We start from the raw sequence: 21460 nt of genomic DNA, 5'->3' as shown, positions 1-21460 counted from the left end.
TAAGTAATTGTTTCTCATTAGTTCTGATAATGTTTTAATAGTGTTACCCATAATTTAGACCCCAAGAATTAAAAACAGGGGGGTGATATGGCTAAGCGGCTTGTGATGAGCTACACAAAATATAAACAGGTATGGTTTCTAATTAATCAGATTAGCTGCAAGGTCCTGTTCCTGTCACCCACGCCTGGCTCAGGAGTTGGGCAGCTCTCACTTCCCCATGTCCGGGGTGCCCAGTGAGCCCAGTGGAGATCACGCGCACCCACCCTTGGCTGTTCTCCCACCTTTCCCAGGGTACCTGGGCCCACCCATGACACCACAAAGATGCGGGTGGGGAAAGAGGGGGAATACCCTTTGCCTTCCAGCATCTTCTTCCTGAAGTTTTGTTCTTCAAGGACTAAGGCACCATGGGTTTCTGATCAGGACTGAACTCTCTTCTGGGACCCTCGTCGTTTGGGTCTCTGTTCAGGGAATGGGACTTTGGTCCAGATTTGTGGCTCTCATAGGTCTTAGTCTCATGATCCTACCCTAATAGGGACCATGGGTTATGAGGAAGATAATAAACCGGACATTTGGGGAGACTGAAACAAGGTGGTTTTGTTTGAACAAAGCAGTTTGGGATGAGGGCAGGGGCGTGGCGAGCAGTCCGATGTGGTTGGGACCTAGGAACCCGTGGCCTGGGAGTGGCCAGCAGTGGGAGGCCTAGCCGGTCCGGCCTCCGCACCACCCAGGGACCTTGCGGAGGGGCCTACTTTTCCCCAGGTCTGTAGGGCTCCTTGGCTGGGGACAGGAGGCTCTCAGTGAGGCCTTGAGGAGGCCCCTCTGTGTGGGGCTGGCTGGCTGGCTGGCTGCCTGTGGGGCCGGGGTGGAGACTAGAACACAAGCCCTTCATCCCCTCAAGCCAAGGGCTTCTTTGGATTAGGCTGAAGGATGGGAAGGGTAGTTAGATTGGGGTGAGGGCTGCCCATAGGAAGGACAAGGTGGGGTTATTTTCTTCTCTTGCTTAGGGCCAGCTCTGCCTCCACTGCTTCTAACACCCTCAGCAGGTGTGTATGGCAGGGACAGAGTGAGACAGGCCTTCTTTTGCCTTCCCACTGCCAAGCCATCCTCTCATCCCTCTGTGTTCTGAGCAGAGGGGCAGACTGGGTGTGCGCAGTGTGGTCCTGGGTTACCTGGTGTGCACCTGACTCCAGGAGTCCCATCCTGGGTGGGTCCCAGCTGCAACAATGGGTGCTCCTCTGGGAACTGCTGCTGCTGCCCTGTCTGGGGTCTGGAAGCAGTGTGGCTAGAGGCTGTTCGGCTCGGAAGTTGGCGAGATGCCATCTTCCTCCTTCCGGCCTCTGAGTGAGGATGGGGCTAGCTCCCACCTTCCTTTCTGGCCACTCTAGGGCAGCACAGGGTAGCCAGGGTGGAGGGTGGCACTCCTCTATGAGGGACCCCATGGAGCTATCTGTCTCCTGGATCCCGTGTTTGAGAAATGGGTTGGTGTCTTCACAGAATGAGGATCCCCAGAGCCATCTTGCCCGGTGCTGGCTCCCCTCATGCCTGTCCCTCTCTGCTGTGCACTGGGGTTGGTGGGGGTCGGCTGGTGGCAGTGGGACTCTGCGGCCATGCTTTCGTGTGATGATGCCTCTCCTGGTGTCTAACCTCAGCTCCATTCACCTCTCGGGCTTCCTGTGGGAACTGCGAGAAGTGGGGAAAAGGAGAGGCCTGGTTGGGGCTCACACTAGGGGCCGCGGAGGAAGTAATCCAAAAGGGCGTAGGAGGAGGTGAAAAATGAAAGTAAAAAACAACTGTTTTCTATTTACAAATTTAAATAAACAGAACAGCCTTCCCCGCGGTGTTTGTCTAAGAGTAGCAGCGTTGCTGCTGTGTAGGTCATGAAAAGGTTGGTGTAGAGTTTAAAACTTCCCATTCTGTTAATTTCTTAAGGAACAGTCGTCCAGAGTCTCGGCACAAAAGCTCATGATTTAATGAGGAACAGAAACAAAATCTCTGATTGTTGGTGTTTCAAACTTCATTGGCGTCCTCTGGCAAGCACAAGTTGATCCCTCTGCAGCTTCAATACCCTTTAGCCTTCAATATAAGAGTACATGCTGAATAGGGAACAATGGCTGGTTGTTATGTTTATTTACCCTTACTACAAGCTGGGTTAACCTCTTCAAAACAGCTTTACTAAGCCCGTTAACCACACCACCCATCTGACCTGCAGCCGCATCTCTAATGTGATGCAAATCTCGCAGGGGCCACATGCACCAGCCCGGTGCATTGTGTCTTCTGAGACGCTACAAGTTTATGACTGAGGGAGTCCTGTCCCGGCCATACATTTCCAGGGGGAAATGGCCTCAATGGCAAACAGTTAAACGAGAAAATAAAGGGGGAGAATGGATGGTCTTGTGTTTCTGCACATTTATTTTTTAATTGCCGGTAACGGTTGACCCACAGCATTCACCCAGGATGACAGCTTTCGTGTTCATCATCTAGCGGTTCAAGGAGATGGATGTTTTGTTTTAGGGGTGGAGGTTAATAGTAACCAGTTTTGAAAGTTTATTTTTAGAAAGTGTCTTTTTAAGCCAATATAATACTTAGTATCCTTTTTTGATGCCATCTCTGTTGTTTTATCAGATTACTAGTGAAATAGAGATGACCCCTTAATGTTGTTACTATGTTTTAAAGGCCTGGCTTTTCTTAAAATTATTTGTGGTGTCAGCTGTATAAATGAACAAGCAGGAAACATTTACTAACATGAGAAGGGTGGAGGGAATATGTCTATTTGGGAAAGATACGTTTCATTAAAGACCTACCTTCCCCTCACAGCCCATCTTTCCCCAGGATCTTACCTCCCTGTGAAATCATAAGCCCATATTTGTAATACACTAAAAACAATAAAATTGTAAGCTTGGACCCAAAAGGAAAAACGTTCATTTTTTTAGGGGAACAACTGGCCAGTAAGACAACAACAACAAAATCGTGATTAACATGAACTGTAAATGGAGTCAGGTCCCAATCTGGCATCCTAACAAGTTGCTTTGAGTATTGTGGTTTGTCTTTAAGAAACCCACTGTATATGCCTCAGCCCACCTGATGAGAGCTTCATTTAACAGATCATTTTTCCTTGATGGAGGTGGCAAGCGTCACAGTGTTCTGGGCCTGCTTCAGTAATGGCATGTCGATCATACTCCCTTGGAAAGTAAAGGCTCCCTGGAAAACAGAGAACACGAACTTCCTGAAAGAATACTCGAAATTATAGGTTTCCTTTCTGTGCACACTTGTGCAACAAGAACATTTTAGATTCCACCTGAATTATAGACTTTCCCACCCAACTTTTGAGAAAGCCAAAGTAAATTACAGAGGAAAGAATTCTTTTTTCCTCCTAAAGAGGGGAAAAAAATAAAAATCTTCAGCATTTTAATGGAGAGGAGAAACACATTGGACACAAGACAGCAAACTGTTCAGTTAACTCTTGAAATCAAGCAGAAAACAGCTGTGGAAGGAAAATCTAAATACTTCCCTATATATTTTTGAAATATTATGTAGAACTTTAAAAGCAGGAATATATTCTGGCAACTGATTATTGTTTTAAAAAATTGTACCGTCAGGCTAATGGCAAAATCTTACCTCCTTGCTGTAACATAATTGAGAGGTAATATGATAAGGTGATGAGAAAATGCAAGGTAGGATTGTACTGAGTACAAAGAGATGAGTCTCTTGGTACACACTTACAGAAGACGATTAGAATTACCAGGGATGGCCGGGCACGGGTGGCTCACGCCTGTAATCCCAGAACTTTGGGAGGCCGGGGCAGGCGGATCACCTGAGGTCGGGAGTTCAAGAGTAGCCTGGCCAACATGGTGAAATTCTGTCTCTACTAAAAATACAAAAATTAGCTGGGCGTGGTGGCGCATGCCTGTGGTCCCAGCTACTCAGGAGGCTGAGGCAGAAGAATTGCTTGAACCCAGGAGGTGGAGGTTGCAGTGAGCCAAGGTCACACCACTGCACTCCAGCATGGGCGACAGAGCGGGACTCCATCTCAAAAAAGAAAGAAATACCAGGGACATGGGCTGTAACAAAGGAATCATAGATCTGTTGAATGTTAAGATGGGAAGGCATCTCTGAAATCTCTTGGAATAGTCCCGTTTTACAGACTCATTTTTTAAAAAACTTCTACCATACTTATATAGACTGTGTCAAGTAACCTGAGCCCTGTTTTAGATGAGGAAACTGCGGCTCAGAGTAGTAAAAGAAGGAAACAAAAAAGAAGTAATCTTCCAAGGTCATGTGACTAGGGAAAGCCAGAGCTGGGGCTGATGCTTGGGTCTCAGAGCTTCAAGCCTTCATCAGAGATCCCCACATTAAGACGACAAGGTAGCTTCTTTAAGTGCATCAGCAAAAGATAGATTAAATGGACAGAAAGCAGCATGCTCAGAACCCAAAGTTAATGTCTGGTTATTTGTGTTCTTTTCAACACTTCCTTTTGCTGCTTACAATGATAGCCCCTCATCCTAATCCACCCTGCTTTGACCTGTTGGCAAGGATGCTGGTGTGAGTGATGCTGGTGTGAGTGATGCTGATCCTTCGAGATCTGGAGGTGGTTGGGGCAATCCTAATGCACATTGATGATGGTCCATTTGCATCTATTGCAGCCCGTTTCTGGATTTCACAAGTACCACTTCCCAACAGTCAATGCTGATGTTACTCAGGGCTGCCGGGACAGGAGTGCTGGGCTCCCATGATGAGGGCTGAGAGGTAGTAACTTATGGTTATACATAGGATGGAGGTAAAGAAAAATGGGGGGAATCCTTAGCAATGACTTTTGGGATTTATAGTTCAATTGTGAGAGATTCTAAGCGTACTAGGATTAGAATTTTTACCAGCAGTGGTCAACCTTTTCAGCCTTAGAAATGATGACTCTTACTCATATGAACACCTGTGTGGCCTAAATTCCTGTACTGTAAGTCACTTCCCAGCCCTCTCGTTTTTACTGTTTATACCCCTAGATTGTCCTTTCCATAATTTCATTCAGCCTCTAACTAATTTTGGTCACCTCTGTGACTGGGAGGAATTTTCCTAATTTGGTTGGAAGTTCTGAGTAGGTCCTGTAGGTTGGCATTACATGGAAATCCGGGCCTGGGTCACATGCAGTTTTACAAGGCAATCGTCTAGTTTTCTTATTGGAGTAAATGATGAAGACCAAAGGCCTCTTGGTTATCCACCCACCAAGTGGATTATGGCCCTGTAAAACAGCACATGTCCTGCTAGGGTTTAAACAATAGGCTGGGGAGACGAAATTAGCATAGATGCACACGAAATCAAAATGGTGCACAGAGAATCCAAATGGTGGCTGTGAGTCTGTGCCATGTTCCCGAACCTGCTTTGGGTTCCATGTGCACATCAAAGATAAAAAACACTTCATGTAGTTTTTCAAGACTGGGAGATCATTTCTTCTATGGTAGCAGGTTTTGCTTGATTTTCTTTAATGAAGCTTAAGGTGCAAAACAAAATGTAGCATTTTTCTTGTTTCCTGCATCTCTGCAAATGGAGGATTGCAGTGTTATGAACGAGACTGCCTGGCGTGAATATCCCCAGGCTCTCACAGAGCCACCTATAATTTAGGTGGTATTTTTTTAACATATGGATCTATAGGTGAGATGAAAAATAGTCTACTGGTCAGGATTTGGAAAAATGCAGTTCATCAAAAAGCTACTTGGATTTTTTAGGAGAGTTTGAAATCTTCCTTAATGATTATATTTTATATTTATTATATATTTTTTGAGACTGAGTCTCGCTCTGTTGCTCAGGTTGGAGTGCAGTTGTGTGATCTCGGCTCACTGCAACCTCCGCCTCCCAGGTTCAAGCGATTCTCCTGCCTCAGCCTGCCAACTAGCTGGGACTACAGGTGTGTGCCACCATGTTTGGCTAATTTTTTTGTATTTTTATTAGAGACAGGGTTTCACCATGTTGTCCAGGCTGGTCTCGAACTCCTGGCCTCAGGTGATCTGCCCGCTTCGGCCTCCCAAAGTGCTGCGATGACAGGTGTGAGCCACCACGCACGGCCTCATGGTTAAATTTTTTAACACCTATGCTACTGTAATAATAATAGCTGTAAGTTTTTGAGCAGTTCCTAGTCTGGGGCCTGTTGCCTGGCACTTTACATACATTATTTCATGTGATGCTCATAACAACACTTTGAAGTAGATACCATTATCCATCCCCAGTAAAACTTTTTCTTTCTAGTTGTGGCAAAAACATAAAACATAAAATTCACCATCTTAGACGTTTTTAAGTGTACAGTTCAGTAGTGTTAACTCTATGTACATTGTGCTACAGATCTCCAGAGCTTTTCCTTCTTGCAAAACTGAAACTCTGCAGCCTGTGCACGGTGGCTTACGCCTGTAATCCCAGCACTTTGGAGGCCAAGGCGGATGGATCACCTGAGGTCAGGAGTTCGAGACCAGCCTGGCCAACATGGTGAAACCCTGTCTCTACTAAAAATACAAAAATTGGCTGGGCATGGTGGTGGGTGCCTGTAATCCCAGCTACATGGAAGGCTGAGGCATGAGAATTGCTTGAACTCGGGAAGCAGAGGTTGCAGTGAGCTGAGATCATGCCACTGTACTCCAGCCTAGGTGACAGAGCAAGACTCCATCCTAAAAAAAAAAAAAAAACCCAAAATCCCTGAAACTCTGTATCTATTAGACAATTCTCCATTTCCATGTCCCCTGCCCCCAGCAACCACTATTCTACTTTTGACAAGGATCCCAAAAGTAGAATCCTTGGGTTTCACTCTGTCACCCAGGCTGGAGTGCAGTGGCATCATCACGGCTTACTGCAGCCTCGACCTCCCAGGCTCAGGCCATCCTCCTGCCTCAGCCTCCCGTGTGGCTGGGACTATAGGTGTGCACCACCATGCCCAGCTAATCTTTTATGTAGAGACGAGGTCTCCCTATGTTGCCCAAGCTGGTCTCAGACTCCTGGGCTCAAGTGATCCTCCTGCCTCGGCCTCCCAGAGTGCTGGGATTAGAAGGCATGAGCCACTGCCCAGCACCATTCTCCTTTCTGTCTCTGAGTTTGTACTCATCCTCTTTTAATAACTGAGGAAACTGAGGCAGAAGGCGCTTAAGAAACATGTGCAACTTAGCCCTGTAGTTAGTAAAGATATAATAGAACAGGGATAAAGCTGACTCTAATGCCAAGCCTGTGCTCTTAGGGGCCTGGTGATTGAAAAGGGTTCTCTGAGTGTGTTCTGTGACTCCCTGAATCAGAACAACGGGCAGGGGGGACTTGTTAAAATGCAGATTCCTGGGCCCAGTCCCATGTGATTTGTGCAGAAAACCTGGAGGTTGACTAGGACTCCTCTGGTGATTCTAATGCACATTCACGTTTGAGAACTTCCATGTTTTAGCTCCCCCAGGTAGAAATGGTTAAACTGGCTTGGATATGCAGGTCTATAAAGTGAAGAGTCCTCTTGCAGCCTTCTGTAAATGATGCCTTTCTCTTGTAGGGCATCCCCAAGATGCCAAATGACAGAATTTCCTTAGGTTAGTCACCACTTATCCATTCATCCATCAAGTATGGACCGAGCAGCTCCCTTGTGCCAGGCCCTGGTGAGTCACTGGGGACAGTGAGAGGATGAGACTTGGCCCTGCCCTCTGGGAGCTTACTATTTGCTGGAGGGGAGAGGGGAGGAAGAAGCAGGTGCTACCTGATGCAACAAGAATCGGAGAAAAGGCCAGGGTGGTGAGCACAGGGACGATCTGAGGGCCTGCCACAGCTGCACTTCTTCCCAATCAGGGCCATCTTTGCGGGACTGCACTGCTCATACAGATACGACATTGGATACCTAGAGCAATGCCAGGCATCTCTATGCATTGCCGTGGAAATCCAGATGCAATGGGCTTTTATTTGACAGTTACCTATGGTGTTATTTGTTGTAATAAATCACTCGTCAATTGCTTTGCACATCTTACTGTACTATATGTCTATGATTTCAGACTCCTGGAGGTGAAGGCCAGTATCACCATGGCACACGTGTCTTCTGCGTAAGAAGGAAACAGTCACCATCGAACTGTAGTTTTTCTGACACCTCGGCCATTGCCCGTGGATCAGATAAGCACTGACATAATCTGACTTACAGTTTGATGGTGAAGGTGATGATGACAGCGTGATGACAACAGTGATCACATCTATGGGAAATTGTCATATATTTTGCATTTCTGGTACTTAGTACTTGACTTTTTTTTCTCCATAGTCCTAAAAGAGTAATTTTCTAGAAACCACAAATTGATGTAAGTCTTTCCCTATTCACTATGTTTCCAAATTAACTTTTGTGGACACTGAGGGGGTTCCTTCTGGCACATTCTGATGATGGTGTTGCTGTGGCTCCCTGAGAGGGAGTTCTCTGTGAGAATTAATGCTAATATTTGAATACAGCTGCTAGAGTCCTTCTTTTTTGGGGTATCACCCTTATATGGTGCTAAGTCTTTCTGCTCAATGAATGAATGACTGGCCTCACAGCAGTTCCCAGGGAATTCCTAAACTTCCAGCCAGTGTTGGCCATGATCAAATTTCTCCTCGAGATCCTGGCTGTGCCTTCTACTTGCTAAATCTCTCAGCCCAGCTGTGGCCTCCTGGGATATGGCTCTTCCTTACCTATGAAGTCAACAGCGCCCTGAAACTCCTCAAAAAAGGCGGAAGATGATGCTCCCAGAGACACTCTCAAGGGCACTGTTTCATTCTTCTTTCCTATTTTGCAACTTCTCCCACTTGGGAGAGTCCTTAGAAAGCCCTCATGTGCCCTTGGTTCCCTCTCAGTTTTGTTGTGACATTTATTTTAAGGATGTCCGTTTGGGCGCCAGGCACCCACAGCTCAGTGAGGCTTCCCAGCTCCAAAGCTGGCTCCTGGAGCTCTCAGGGACATGGTGCCAGGATGTTTATAGGGGGTGGCACTTTTCTAGTTGGGAGCGTGCTGTTATCTTTCTAAAACAGATCTGATGGAATCATCCACTTGCTTTAACCCTGCCATGGTTTTCTTTGGACTTGCAGAATTAAGTGCAATATCTTCAGTGGAGACCCAAGCCTGCCCATGATGGGACCCTGCCCCCCTCAGCCTCGTCTCCTGCCAGTCCCTTGAGGCCTGTCCCCCAACACACACCACCCTGCAGCTCTGCCACAAGCCCTCTTCTCTCTCTGAAGGCTCGTTCCCTGTCTGGCAAACTCCTCCTGATGCTTCCAGATGTCAAGGTGTCACCTCTGTGAAGTGTTTTGAGGCCTCCTTGGTAGAGCAAATCCCTCTCCACCTTTTCCCTGTACAGCTCCTGGTATAGCCTGTGTTCCCATCTAGTGAGATTATTTGTTTACACTGCTGTCTTTCACAACGCTGTGAGGCCCGTGGGGAGGCGCCCTCATGTGCCTCTGACTCCCAGGACCCGGCACCCAGCACCCAGTACCTGCCAGGTACACGGGAGATGCTCTGTGACCACTGACCTGGTGATGATGGAAAAGGCTGAATGCAAAGCCAAGAGCAACAATACTGACCTGCCTGAATAGAGGGACACACGTTCCATAGTTGGTGATTTGGGCCATTCTTTTTCTTTAATTTGGGACCTTAGGGAAGGGACTGTAGCTGTTTGGGCAAAGCTTTGCTATCACACATACCTGCTGAGTCTTTAAGTCACCTGGAATATGCAGTGAGGCTTCATCCCAGCTGGTCTCAGAGATATGGGGCTCTGCCTCCCACCCCATCAAGCTGTGCAGGATGCCCTGGCCTACACCTGTGCCTATCAGCTCCCTGCACTGACACGGATGCAGAGCCTACTGCATACCTGGCGTGCTGCAGGCCCAGGGACTTACGACAGCAGGGAACAGGACAGATGTAGTCCCTGACCTCACAGGGCTTCCAGTCTAATGGGGGGAAAGACATTAAATAGACAATGATAGAAACGACTGTTACTTATGAACTGGAAAGTTTGCTCAAAAAGCAAGGCACGGCTGGGTGCGGTGGCTCACGCTTGTAATCCCAGCACTTTGGGAGGCCGAGGCAGGAGGATCACGAGGTCAGGAGATCGAGACTACGGTGAAACTCCGTCTCTACTAAAAATACAAAAAATTAGCCGGGTGTGGTGGCAGGCGCCTGTAGTCCCAGCTACTCAGAAAGGCTGAGGCAGGAGAATGGCGTGAACCCGGGAGGCAGAGCTTGCAGTGAGCCGAGATCAGATCGCGCCACTGCACTCCAGCCTGGGTGACAGAGCGAGACTCCGTCTCAAAAAAAAAAAAAAAAAAAAAAAAAAGGGCAAGGCACAGGGGAGTTGAAAAGCAATTGATAGGGGACCTAACCTGATCAGGTGGGGCATCCTGTGGGACGTGATGTTTAAACTGACATGTGAAGGCTGAGGAGCAGCTACGCAGGGGAAACGGACAGGAGGAGGGAAGGAAGACAGACCAGGGCACATGATGGTTCTCTCTGGAGTGCGAGCTGGGTGACTGAGGGGACAGTGATAGAAGACAGAATCACCTCAGGTCTCCACAAAGCTTTCCATCTCTGAGCTCACCCTTCTCCTCTCCTTTATCTGCACGTGTCTCTCTGTGCCCCTGGTCTGGTAATATTCACTGGTCAGTTGGCCAACACTTGCTGAGCCTCTGGTAGGACACCATGGCTGACCTCAAAACTGGTAATGTTGGGGCCAGTGTGGTAGTGTAATCCCAGCACTCTTGGGCTGAATGGGGAAGATTGCTTGAGCCTGGTCAAGGCTGCAGTGAGCTGTGATCACACCACTGCACTCCAGCCTGGGTGACAGAGTGAGACTTTTTCACAAAAAAAAATTTCATGTTGGCTTGGGCTCAAGTTAACTCGTGCAAATGACTTAACAGTTAAAGGGCAAGTGAGTTTATGACGTTTGTGGTGCTTCAGGGCCAGGAGCTGCAGAGAGAAGGAGCTACCACAATGGCGTTTGTTTGGCCAGAGAAGGGCTTCAAGGAACAGGTATTTAAAAGTCAGCTTTAGAAGGTCAGGGATGCCAGGAGAGCCAGGAGAGTCAGGAGAGGGGCGTGGGGACTGGAAGGGGACACAGAGAAGTGTGCATGGAGTTGGCTTTCTTTGTTCTGCAGGAGCCTTGTGTCTCTGGTCACCAGTGACATAACAGACACACAAAACTAAGGGGTGTGGTAGGAGACACTGGATCTTTTTGTGGCTCTGTCTATGGCTCAAAAGCTGTCTCCTAGAGCCTGAGGACATGCAGCCTACTCCAGCCTAAATTAAAGCAATCTGGAAGAGAGATGACATTTTAAAATATTGGTTCTGCTATTTTTTTTTTTTTTTTTTGAGACAGAGTCTAGCTCTGTTGCCCAGGCTGGAGTGCAATGGCGTGATCTCGGTTCACTGCAACCTCCGCCTCCCTGGTTCAAACGATTCTCCTGCCTCAGCCTCCTGAGTAGCTGGGATTTCAGGCGCCTGCCACCACACCCAGCTAATTTTTGTATTTTTAGTAGAGACAGGGTTTCACCATGTTGGTCAGGCTGGTCTTGAACTCCTGACCTCGTGATCCACCCGCCTCGGCCTCCCAAAGTGCTGGGATTGTAGGGGTGAGCCACCGCGCCTGGTCGGTTCTGCTATTTATTAGCTGCTTGACTTTTCTTATGACAAAGCACATAAAGACAGTCTCTATTAGACGAAGCTGGACTGAAACCCAGTGGGGTTCCTCTGTTTTTGCTACACGCACTGATGGGCCCATATTTGCTCCTTCCTGGACCCTAAGCAGAGGAAGTTGAACCACCTGTTTCCTTTCCTTCACTCTGGGTGTTTTTCCTCTGTCCAGAAGGTGGTCCGAGGATCCAGCGATTGGGAAGCTATGAGCTGGACTGGGCTGGCCTGGCCCAGCCCTACTTCCGAGTGGGACAGCATGGATGGATTGTCTGGCATGGCTTTCTGGGCACCAGGGGAGGGTAGATCTGGGGGAAAGGATGTCAGTTTCCTTGAGGAGGAAATAGGAAGATTGTCTTGGCAACAATAACCTCTACTCTAGTTAACTATACCCTCAGTAAGCCCTGGAATATTAGTTTCCAAACTGAAAACTGGAGGAAAAAAAGAGGTTTCATTTGATAGTACTTTATACTATTACAAAATATTCTTTTTTTTTTTTTTTGAGACAGGGTCTCACTCCCGTCTCCCAGGCTCCCCGTCTCCCAGGCTGGAGTACAGTGGCACGATCACAGCTCATTGCAGCCTTGACTTCCCGGACTCAGGTGGTCCTCCCACCTCAGCCTCCCCACTAGCTGACTAGCTGGGACTACAGGCATGCCCCACCAAACTTTGCTAACTTTTTGTATTTTTAGTAGAGATGGGGTTTCACCCTGTTGTCCAGGTTGGTCTTGATCTCCTGACCTCAAGTGATTCGCCTGCTGAGGCCTCCCAAAGTGCTGGGATTATAGGTGTGAGCCACTGCGCCTGGCCCAAAATATTTTCAAAGACATTTTCTCACCTATAGTACAGAAGGTATGATTATTTAGTTTTACAGGTGCAAACAATGGGGTTCAGTACTAGTTAATCTTATAAAAGAACTTAAGAGGACAAGACTAGAATCTAAGGCTTTTCACTCCAAATCTCAAATTCTTCTTATTAATCATTGTAACTCAAAGTATGGCTGATAACTGGTATTTGGGATAATTATAGAGAAAGTTCTAATCCAGCAACATATTTATTTTGTATATACTATGTATTTTAAATTATATTTAATGTAATTTATAAAAATAGCATATTTAAACTATTTCAGAAATATTACTTAAGATGAGGCTAAAAATACATATAGATAATGTACAGATAAGCAAATACGTGGAATTGCAATTTTAACAAGAGAATTTGGGAAAAGGTAAAATATAACATTTTTCATCCTGGGCTTCCATTTGAAAGTTCTTATAATTTATTAAAATACCAGACATGGGCCAGGCGCGGTGGCTCACGCTTGTAATCCCAGCACTTTGGGAGGCCGAGGTGGGTGGATCACGAGGTCAGGAGATCGAGACCACGGTGAAACCCCGTCTCTACTAAAAAATACAAAAAATTAGCCGGGCGTGGTGGCAGGCGCCTGTAGTCCCAGCTACTTGGAGAGGCTGAGGCAGAAGAATGGCGTGAACCCGGGAGGCGGAGCTTGCAGTGAGCCGAGATTGTGCCACTGCACTCCAGCCTGGGCGACAGAGCGAGACTCCGTCTCAAAAAAAAAAAATAATAAAAATAAAATAAAATACCGGACATACTAGAATTCAATAATACAATATATGAGTGGCATTTTAAGTCTTAAAAACACCTAAAGCATTTGTTAGGAGGATTGAAGGCGGTGATATTTGGTCCTTGTATAACATCTGAATATCAGTAACCTTTTGTTTTATGGATAAACATCTTTAAAAATTGTAACGAAGGCTGGGCACAGTGGCTCACGCTTGTAATCACTTTGGGAGGCCAAGACGGGAGGATTGCTTAAGCCCAGGAGTTCGAGACCAGCTTGGGCAACATAGTGAGACTGTCTTTTCAAAAAAAAAAAAAAAAAAAAAACAATTAGCTGGGTGTGGTGACACGCACCTGTGGTCTCAGCTACTCAGGAGGCTGAGGTGGAAGGATCACTTGAGCCTAGGAAGTCGAGGCTAAAGTGAGCCATGATCATGCCACTGCATTCCAGCAACAGAGTGAGACCCTGTCTCAATAATTAAATAAATACACAACTGTCAGGAAGATAGTAAAAGAATATGACTGAAGACTCAGAAAGTATAGAACGTGTTTTTCATCTTTTTAACACTTTAAATTGTAGTGATAATTTGATCGGTATTTTAATAATATTTTGAATTGAAATTCAGCAGCCATTCGTTCCTATTGCCAGATAATTTACGGATGCTAATGTATCTCGACATGAAATTTCTGAAAGTTCAACTGAAGTCATTCAACACAGACACCAATTCACATTGTGCTAATCTAGGGTTACCTATCATGGAATTCAGACGGAAGACACTCCATGGCCTTTGATGGGGAAGCCCTTTAAATAATTCATAAGAACGTAACAGTGGGAATATCGGATTTGGGGTGGGATGGGGTGGTGTTCATTTTGCACCTGACTGGGAAGCACAGTGAAAAGTCAGACGGGAGCAGCATGCTGAGCAGCTGGGGAAGGCCCCGGAAGGCACAGATTCAGAGAGGGTGCTGAGTTTGGGGGTCATGCAGGAGGTTGGTTGGATTCTGCACCCTGGGCAGTTAGTGGATTAATTTTCCAAGCTCTGAAAGGTGCAGAAGCCTGAAGAAGCTCCTCTTTATCCCTCCCGTCCCCTCCCCCATAGCTCTCTGGCTGTCACTCAGAGGGCAGGGCCATGAGGGGCACGGAAGGGAGGCCTCTTGTATTCCTGGGGCAGCTCCACCTGCCAGGTCAGTGATGGTCTGAGCAGGCACGAGGGATCATCTTCTCCACACAGAAACAGGGCACTCTCCAGGATGGGCACAGCCTGCGGTGGCTCTCAGTAGCCTGTGGCTGCAATGAAGGGGAACGAAGCTCCCTGGAGAGAAAGGATCTGGCTTTTCTGGGGATTTCCCTTAGAAGCAGCTTCATGCAGAGGTTAGGGATGTGGACTTTGGGCTCCATTACACCTGACTTTGAATCCAGGAATGCCTTTTCCTAGCTGTGTGATCCACAATGAATAAAGCTACCTTTCCTAGTCTTAATTTCTTCATCTGGAAAATGGGGATAATATCACCCCTGTAGGGCTGTTGTGAGGATTACATAAAATAATATATGCAAGGGCCAGGTGCAGTGGCTCATGCCTGTAATCCCAACACTTTGGGAGGCCGAAGCAGGTGGATGACTTGAGGTCAGGAGTTCGAGACCAGCCTGGCCAACATGGTGAAACCCTGCCTCTATCAAAAATACAATTAGCCGGGCATAGTGGCATGCGCCTATAATCCCAGCTACTCGGGAGGCTGAAGCATGAGAATCGCTTGAACCTAGGAGGCAGAGGTTGCAGTGAGCCGAGATCCCACTGTCGTACTCGAGCCTGGGCAACAGAGCAAGACTCCGTCTCAAAAAAAAAATTATATATATATATATATATATGCAATGGCCTGTCACCTAACAGGCTCTCACAGTAAATGGAAGCAGTTATGCTACCAGCACTGTCACTACTGTGGCCACACCACTGTCATGATGGCCACCACTACTGTTAGGAGTGTGATGATCTCTCCTCTGGTTATTATTACCACTCCCATGACCACTGCCCACATGGTTACTGCTACCACCATTGCTACTGGTATTGCTACTGTTATTGCTGGCCAGAGATTATTTAATTCCACTTATCACAGAATGGCCCAGTGAGAAGCAGACTGTTTGAATTCTAAGTGGGTTTTATGATTTCAGAGTAGTTTTAAGACCTGCAAGAGCTTGAGAGACATGAGTGTTTTTGAAAATACAATGAATAGAAACAGGCTCATGCCTGAAGCTTCCTGTCCCCTCTAAACTCTTATAAATCATAGATTTAGTTGGCTCCTTAAGAAACCAGACTCAGGGATGCTATATATTTGGCAGAGCCTCAGGAGGAAAACAAATAAATTCAGAAAAATTAAAAAACTTAGAATATCAGCAGAGGACAGACGCTAATCAAATGCAGATGATCTGAAGTCCAGAGCTTGGCTTACACTGAGGAGGAGGTACTGAAACGCAGGACAGTTCTTTCAGCAGATGATGGACCAGAAAAGGAAGAGGTGTAGCAAAGATGATGGCTAGACACATTTGTTCAAAAGGGAGGACATTTCTTGGAATGTGGAAATTGAGTGGATGTAAAATGAATGGACAGCGTTAACATTTTGCTTTTTACAAAGGAAGGATGAAATTATTTAGCTTTAGCTAAATAAATGGAAAGATGGGGCTAGAAAATAGAAAGATTTGTGTGTTGTTCTTGGTAAGACTAATTCAGGACTTTACCAAGAGTTCCAGGAAGTCGGGGGTGCAATGGGGAAGGAGAAGCAGTAGAAAGCTTGGAAGATGGATTTGGCAGGAGAAGGGCAGGAAAGGTCGAGGTGGCTGAACAGCAGGGAGGAGAGCTGAGGTGCATGTGTGTGCCAGTTATCTGCATATGTGACCATCCCGAATCATCTACTTGCCCAGGTCTGGGTCTCCACGGACCAGAGCCATGCTTACTTTAAACACTGATCGGAGAGACCAAGGTAGCCTTCTATTTTTAAAACTTTCCGGCCGGGCGCGGTGGCTCACGCTTGTAATCCCAGCACTTTGGGAGGCCGAGGCGGGCGGATCACGAGGTCAGGAGATCGAGACCACGGTGAAACCCCGTCTCTACTAAAAATACAAAAAATTAGCCGGGCGTGGTGGCGGGCGCCTGTAGTCCCAGCTACTCGGAGAGGCTGAGGCCGGAGAATGGCGTGAACCCGGGAGGCGGAGCTTGCAGTGAGCCGAGATCGCGCCACTGCACTCCAGCCTGGGTGACAGAGCAAGACTCCCTCTCAAACAAAAACAAAAAAACAAAAAAAAGAAACAAAACTTTCCTCGGGGTCTAAACATGTAGATGGCAAGATTTCTCTTTAAAAATATTCAGGCAGAATAATCAGGCAAGAGTAGGCAAGTCTTTGCTTTCGATCTTTTCACAAGGAAATCTGGAAAAATAAAGCCAAGTATGCTATGTAGAAAGCTATGTATTGAGGTGAAGACAATTGGATTTATAAGCGTATCAAAATCTAAGGGAGTTAACACATTTGCCTTCAAATTAGGTTTTGTGCTTAATTTTCTCAATTTTTAAAGTGGCTTTATTGAGGTATGATTTGCATACCATAAAATTCACCCATTGTACGTGTATAATTCATTGATTTTTTTAGTAATTATGTAGAGTTCTGCTACTATCACCTCCATCTCAGATTTCTTTTCGAAACCAGAAATCTTGTTTAAAGATTTTTTAAAATTATTTTTAAAACCAAGACAAATGTGTAACAGGCCAAATGTTTAACTGTCTTTATTTAAAAATGTTTGACATCAAATTTAAGCTCCTATTGCCTATGAGAAAAGCAAACAATGAATGCCATTTATAGCATTTTGTAGCTAAGACCAATAATGCTAAACTTCCTCTATTTCATACATGGCAGGCTTATTCTTTCTTTGGAAAACAGATTTAATGAGTTAACATTAACTAGAAGAGACTGAAAGATTTACTAAAATACTGGTACATTTTTTCAAAGCACAATTGATGAATAACAAACAACTGATGAAATAATTGATGGAAACATCTTTCAGTTTTTCTAGAAGGCAGCAGAAGTATGTCATATATACTGTTAAAAGTACATCTAATAAATTTTTTTTAGCATTGTCAGGAATTTGGAAACCAGTTAGCTAAATAGTGTTTACTAAATGTGTTTCGTGGACCTATTTCTGCCCAAGATGCTGCAGGGAGGTGTGTGCTATGGTAGAGAGAATTTTTTATTCCCTAGGGTAGTGGTAAGAAATTGCCTCACTCTTTTTTTGAGGCCCACTGACCTAAAGTGGAAAAAAAAAAGAATTATAGAAATGGTTGCTTTATATGTTTAATAAAATTCAATATAAAAACTACAAAATTCTGGGCTGGGCGCGGTGGCTTACGCCTGTAATCCCAGCACTTTGGGAGGCGGAGGTGGGCAGATCACGAGGTCAGGAGTTTGAGACCAGCCTGACCAAAATGGTGAAATGCCATCTCTACTAAAAATACAAAAACTAGCCAGACATGTTGCGTGCCTGTAATCCTAGCTACTCAGGAGGCTGAGGCAGGAGAATCACTTGAACCCGGGAGGCGGAGATTGCAGGGAGCTGAGATCACGCCATTGCACTCCAGCCTGGCTGACATAGCGAGACACTGTCTCAAAAAAAAAAAAAAAAAAAAAAAAAGAATTACAAAATTCTTTAATGAATACAACCAAAAAATAAATAAAAGAATGCTCTGAAAGTCTCTATTGTAATTAGCTACATGAGAGAAGGCAAAGGATGGCATGGGGTGTGGAGATGATGTAGTGAGAAAGAAAAAGGTGTAAAGAAAAAGGAAATGGAGAATTCAGGGCAAGGAAAACGAGGGTGGAACAGAAAGATACACACACAGACCCATCCATCCTTCCTGGGAGAAATACAGGAAGAGGAAAGAGAGGGAAAGGTGTCCAAGGAACAAAATGATCCTCTCCTGGCCATCACTTGTATCTTGCTGTCATAGGCACTGAACGCCATGGGGTGTGTGTGGTCACAGGTGTAACTGAGAGTGTGACTCTGGGGACCTGTCCTTTGATGTCCTTGAGATGACTTTGGGCTTTGGAGTAGATATGGCCTCTCTGCCAAAGGCTCCCCAGGCTTGCTCTGGGAGTTTCCAATCTATGTTGGGAGACTGAATGACTGATAACTAATGACGTGAAGTGGGGTTTGCAGTGAACAGAGCCTAGAAGCCTTCCTGGCGCAGGGCTGGGGGACGAGGGCAGGGCAGCACTGAACAGGGAGGCGTGTGGGGAACAGCAGGTGGAGACCCTTGTTTCTCTCTTTCCTCATTGGTTTCTGCTTATCCTAAAGAAAAGACATACATTGCAACTACCCAAATCCAGACTTTGATTGTGACTGAGTGCGTTTAAGGCTCTATCTCGTTTTGGTCATGAGTGTGGGTATTCACTGTAATTCAACTGAAGCTACATTTATGATATTCCATATCTTTACTTACAAACTAAGCCTTGAATTCTGCTCACAGCCCTCTCTCCACCTTGGCCGTGAGTGACACTGGGCAGCTTCTGAAGCCTTGCTGGGTTTCCGTGCATTAGGTCATAAACTGAAGGCATCTGACTAAAAGATTTCTGAGATTTCATCCAGCTAAAATAATGACATATTTAAAATCAAAACTGGGCAAATAAAACCCTGAAAAATATAAACCTGGATAAAGAATATTTTGATTAAAATATCCTTAAGTATATGTTATAAATTAAGGACAAAGCAAACAATTTAAAACATTGTCCGATTTAATCTACATTAAAAACACTCTTTTTTTTTTTTTTTTTTTGAGATGGAGTCTTGTTCTGTCACCCAGGCTGGACTGCAGTGGTGCAATCTTGGCTCACTGCAACCTTCGCCTCTGAGGTTCAAGTGATTCTCCTGCCTCAGCCTCTCAAGTAGCTGGGATTACAGGCACCCGCTACCACACCCAGCTGATTTTTTGTATTTTTGGTAGAGACGGGGTTTCACTATGTTGGCAAGGCTGGTCTCAAACTCCTGACCTTGTGATCTGCCCACCTCGGCCTCTCAAAGTGCTGGGATTACAGGCGTGAACCACTGCACCCAGCCTATTAAAAACACTCTTATCTTCTAATACCAAACCAGCCATTTGCCACTAAAAAAGAAAAAGTGAAATAGGATATGATATGATTTCAATACTTTGTAGCAATTCATTACTTTGCTTTAAATGTTTAAAATTTCACAATTTTGTGTTAATCCATCCAATCTTAAAGTCATCATTGGCAGACTCAGATTTTCTAAGAACTGGACTTTTAAAAGTCAAAATTATGGCTGATCTTTCTGAAAATGTTAAATGAACAGGGAAATAAAGGGAAAAGTACAATTACTAAGAATCTCTAAAACAGAGTTATGTCCCTTTATCTTTCATTTTCACTACAAACCTCTCAGCTCTGATTTTCGTATTCCTGCTCATAAATCCAGAGGGAAGGCTGTGGGTGGTGGGCTGGATGGGTGTGAGAGGATACACTGTCGTCTAATAGTGGAATCAACCCTTTCAGTTGACAAAGCCAACAACCACATCTTTAGATGGTTTATTTGATCTGCGTGAAAGAGTGGCAGTGGGATTTCTGGCACTTGAATAAGCGGAAACAATATTTTTGGCTAGAGAAACTTCTCCTGAGTTCTCTCAGGGAGGCTTCTAGAAGGCCATCTGGACCAAGCAATATTTCTTTTGTAAAACCCTGCATTCGGAAACAGAAATGAAAGGTGTGTGAGCGGCAGTCAGACACCTATGAAAATGATGTGCTTTCAATATTTTGGGAGGAGGGATGTATTACTGTTTGTAAAGTTTCTAGATGAAGAGACTTACATAAGAAAAAAAACTCTTACTTTCTGTTTTCTTTCTTAAGAGATAAGTTTCCAGTTTATATTCCAGCAGAAGATGTACTTACTAATGTGAACTCATCAGCTTGCACTGTTTTTCTCTCCTGAGTGAAATGAGAATGTTGGTTGTGTGATGCTTACAGTTGTTAGGCCAGGTAGTGATCTTGTTTCTGACATTTGTAACTGTTAATTGAACCTAGAATTTAAAGATGAACACTTCCCCTTCCTCAGTCCTTAGCCAACTTGTGAAGCTATAACGAAGGGGAAATATGGAAAAAGCTAAACAAAATCCTTCCAAAACCAAACAAAGCACGTACAGCCATGATATGAATCAAAGAGAATGTCTGGAAAACTGAAAATGAAGCAAAGCCATTATTTGTGGCCAGATACTGCAAAATATGAATATTCTAGCAAAGTATCTTTAAAAATTTGACACACATAATACATTGTGCTATTCCTTCACATTTTTCTGTTAGAGTCTCCATTTGGAAAGAAATAGTAAATTCCTATATTAAGATTTCCTGTAATTAGTGACTGTTTTAAAAAAGCAACTGACTGTGCCCTGTAGCTGTCATTTTTGCCTAAGAGTGATGAACATGGAAAGATAAAAACTTTAGCACTAAGTTCATAATATAGATTTGAGGAAATACACATTATCATACATACTTGAACGTTTATATGTTGTATAAACATGTATGCTATATGTATTTGTTTATATCAAATTATTTCTACTGATATCAATTAATATTAGATTATTATTTGCTTGAGATGTTTTCAAGTTCCAATTTTTATACTATATAAAATTCTTTAATGATAAAAAAGAACTATTGAAATCCTATTACTTTAATAAGCATATTCAGTTTTGAATGAAGAATTTTCAAACATTAATGGAATCACCATTATTACAAAAAAAGACATAAAAATGGAATTAACTTTTAAGAAAATCCTTTATAAATTTAAAGCAAATCACGTGGAAATGATTTATCCTGGCTAAAGCGTTTTACCAAATAATTTGAAACTAAAATAATTAATGGTATACAGGTTGTATCTCAAAATACATTTTTCTGGAAGAATGGAAGAAAGTCAGTTTGATTAATATTGTGGATGGAGACCTTACAGCTGATGTCGGCTAAATTAAAAACATTTTGGTTTCTGGGAATTAACACAGGAGCAGAGATTATTTGGAATGTTTAAACTTTTTCCAACAGATTTTAATAAGATAAGATAACCTAGAGTCCCCACTGTCAGTCTCTAGCCCTAACTCTGATTACTGGACTACTGTGCCAAGCACAATTTTTTAGCCTGAAAATACCTTTCAGTTTCCTGAAACAAAGCAGCCACAAGAATCACTGCCTGCCAAACAGGGACAGATGATATGGGCT

At 44.7% G+C, this 21460-nt stretch overlaps 1 protein-coding gene across 1 annotated transcript in view; it reads right to left on the bottom strand.

Annotated features, from left to right (window-relative positions):
- Window positions 1–1945: 1945 nt before the first annotated feature.
- CLYBL (citramalyl-CoA lyase) overlaps window positions 1946–21460 on the bottom strand; it is a 290759-nt gene continuing 271244 nt past the window's right edge. The window contains exons 8-9 of the mRNA XM_032151200.1: window positions 3079–3198; window positions 1946–2073 (exon numbers count right to left, since the gene is read on the bottom strand). Of these exons, the coding sequence (XP_032007091.1) occupies window positions 3103–3198 (96 nt within the window). The 3' untranslated portion in view covers window positions 1946–2073; window positions 3079–3102. The remainder of the gene's footprint in view (window positions 2074–3078; window positions 3199–21460) is intronic.

This window comes from Hylobates moloch, unplaced genomic scaffold (assembly GCF_009828535.3).
Source record: "Hylobates moloch isolate HMO894 unplaced genomic scaffold, HMol_V3 SCAFFOLD_4, whole genome shotgun sequence".
NCBI classification, from domain to species: Eukaryota; Metazoa; Chordata; class Mammalia; order Primates; family Hylobatidae; genus Hylobates; species Hylobates moloch.
This window is presented reverse-complemented; position numbering and strand designations above follow the sequence as displayed.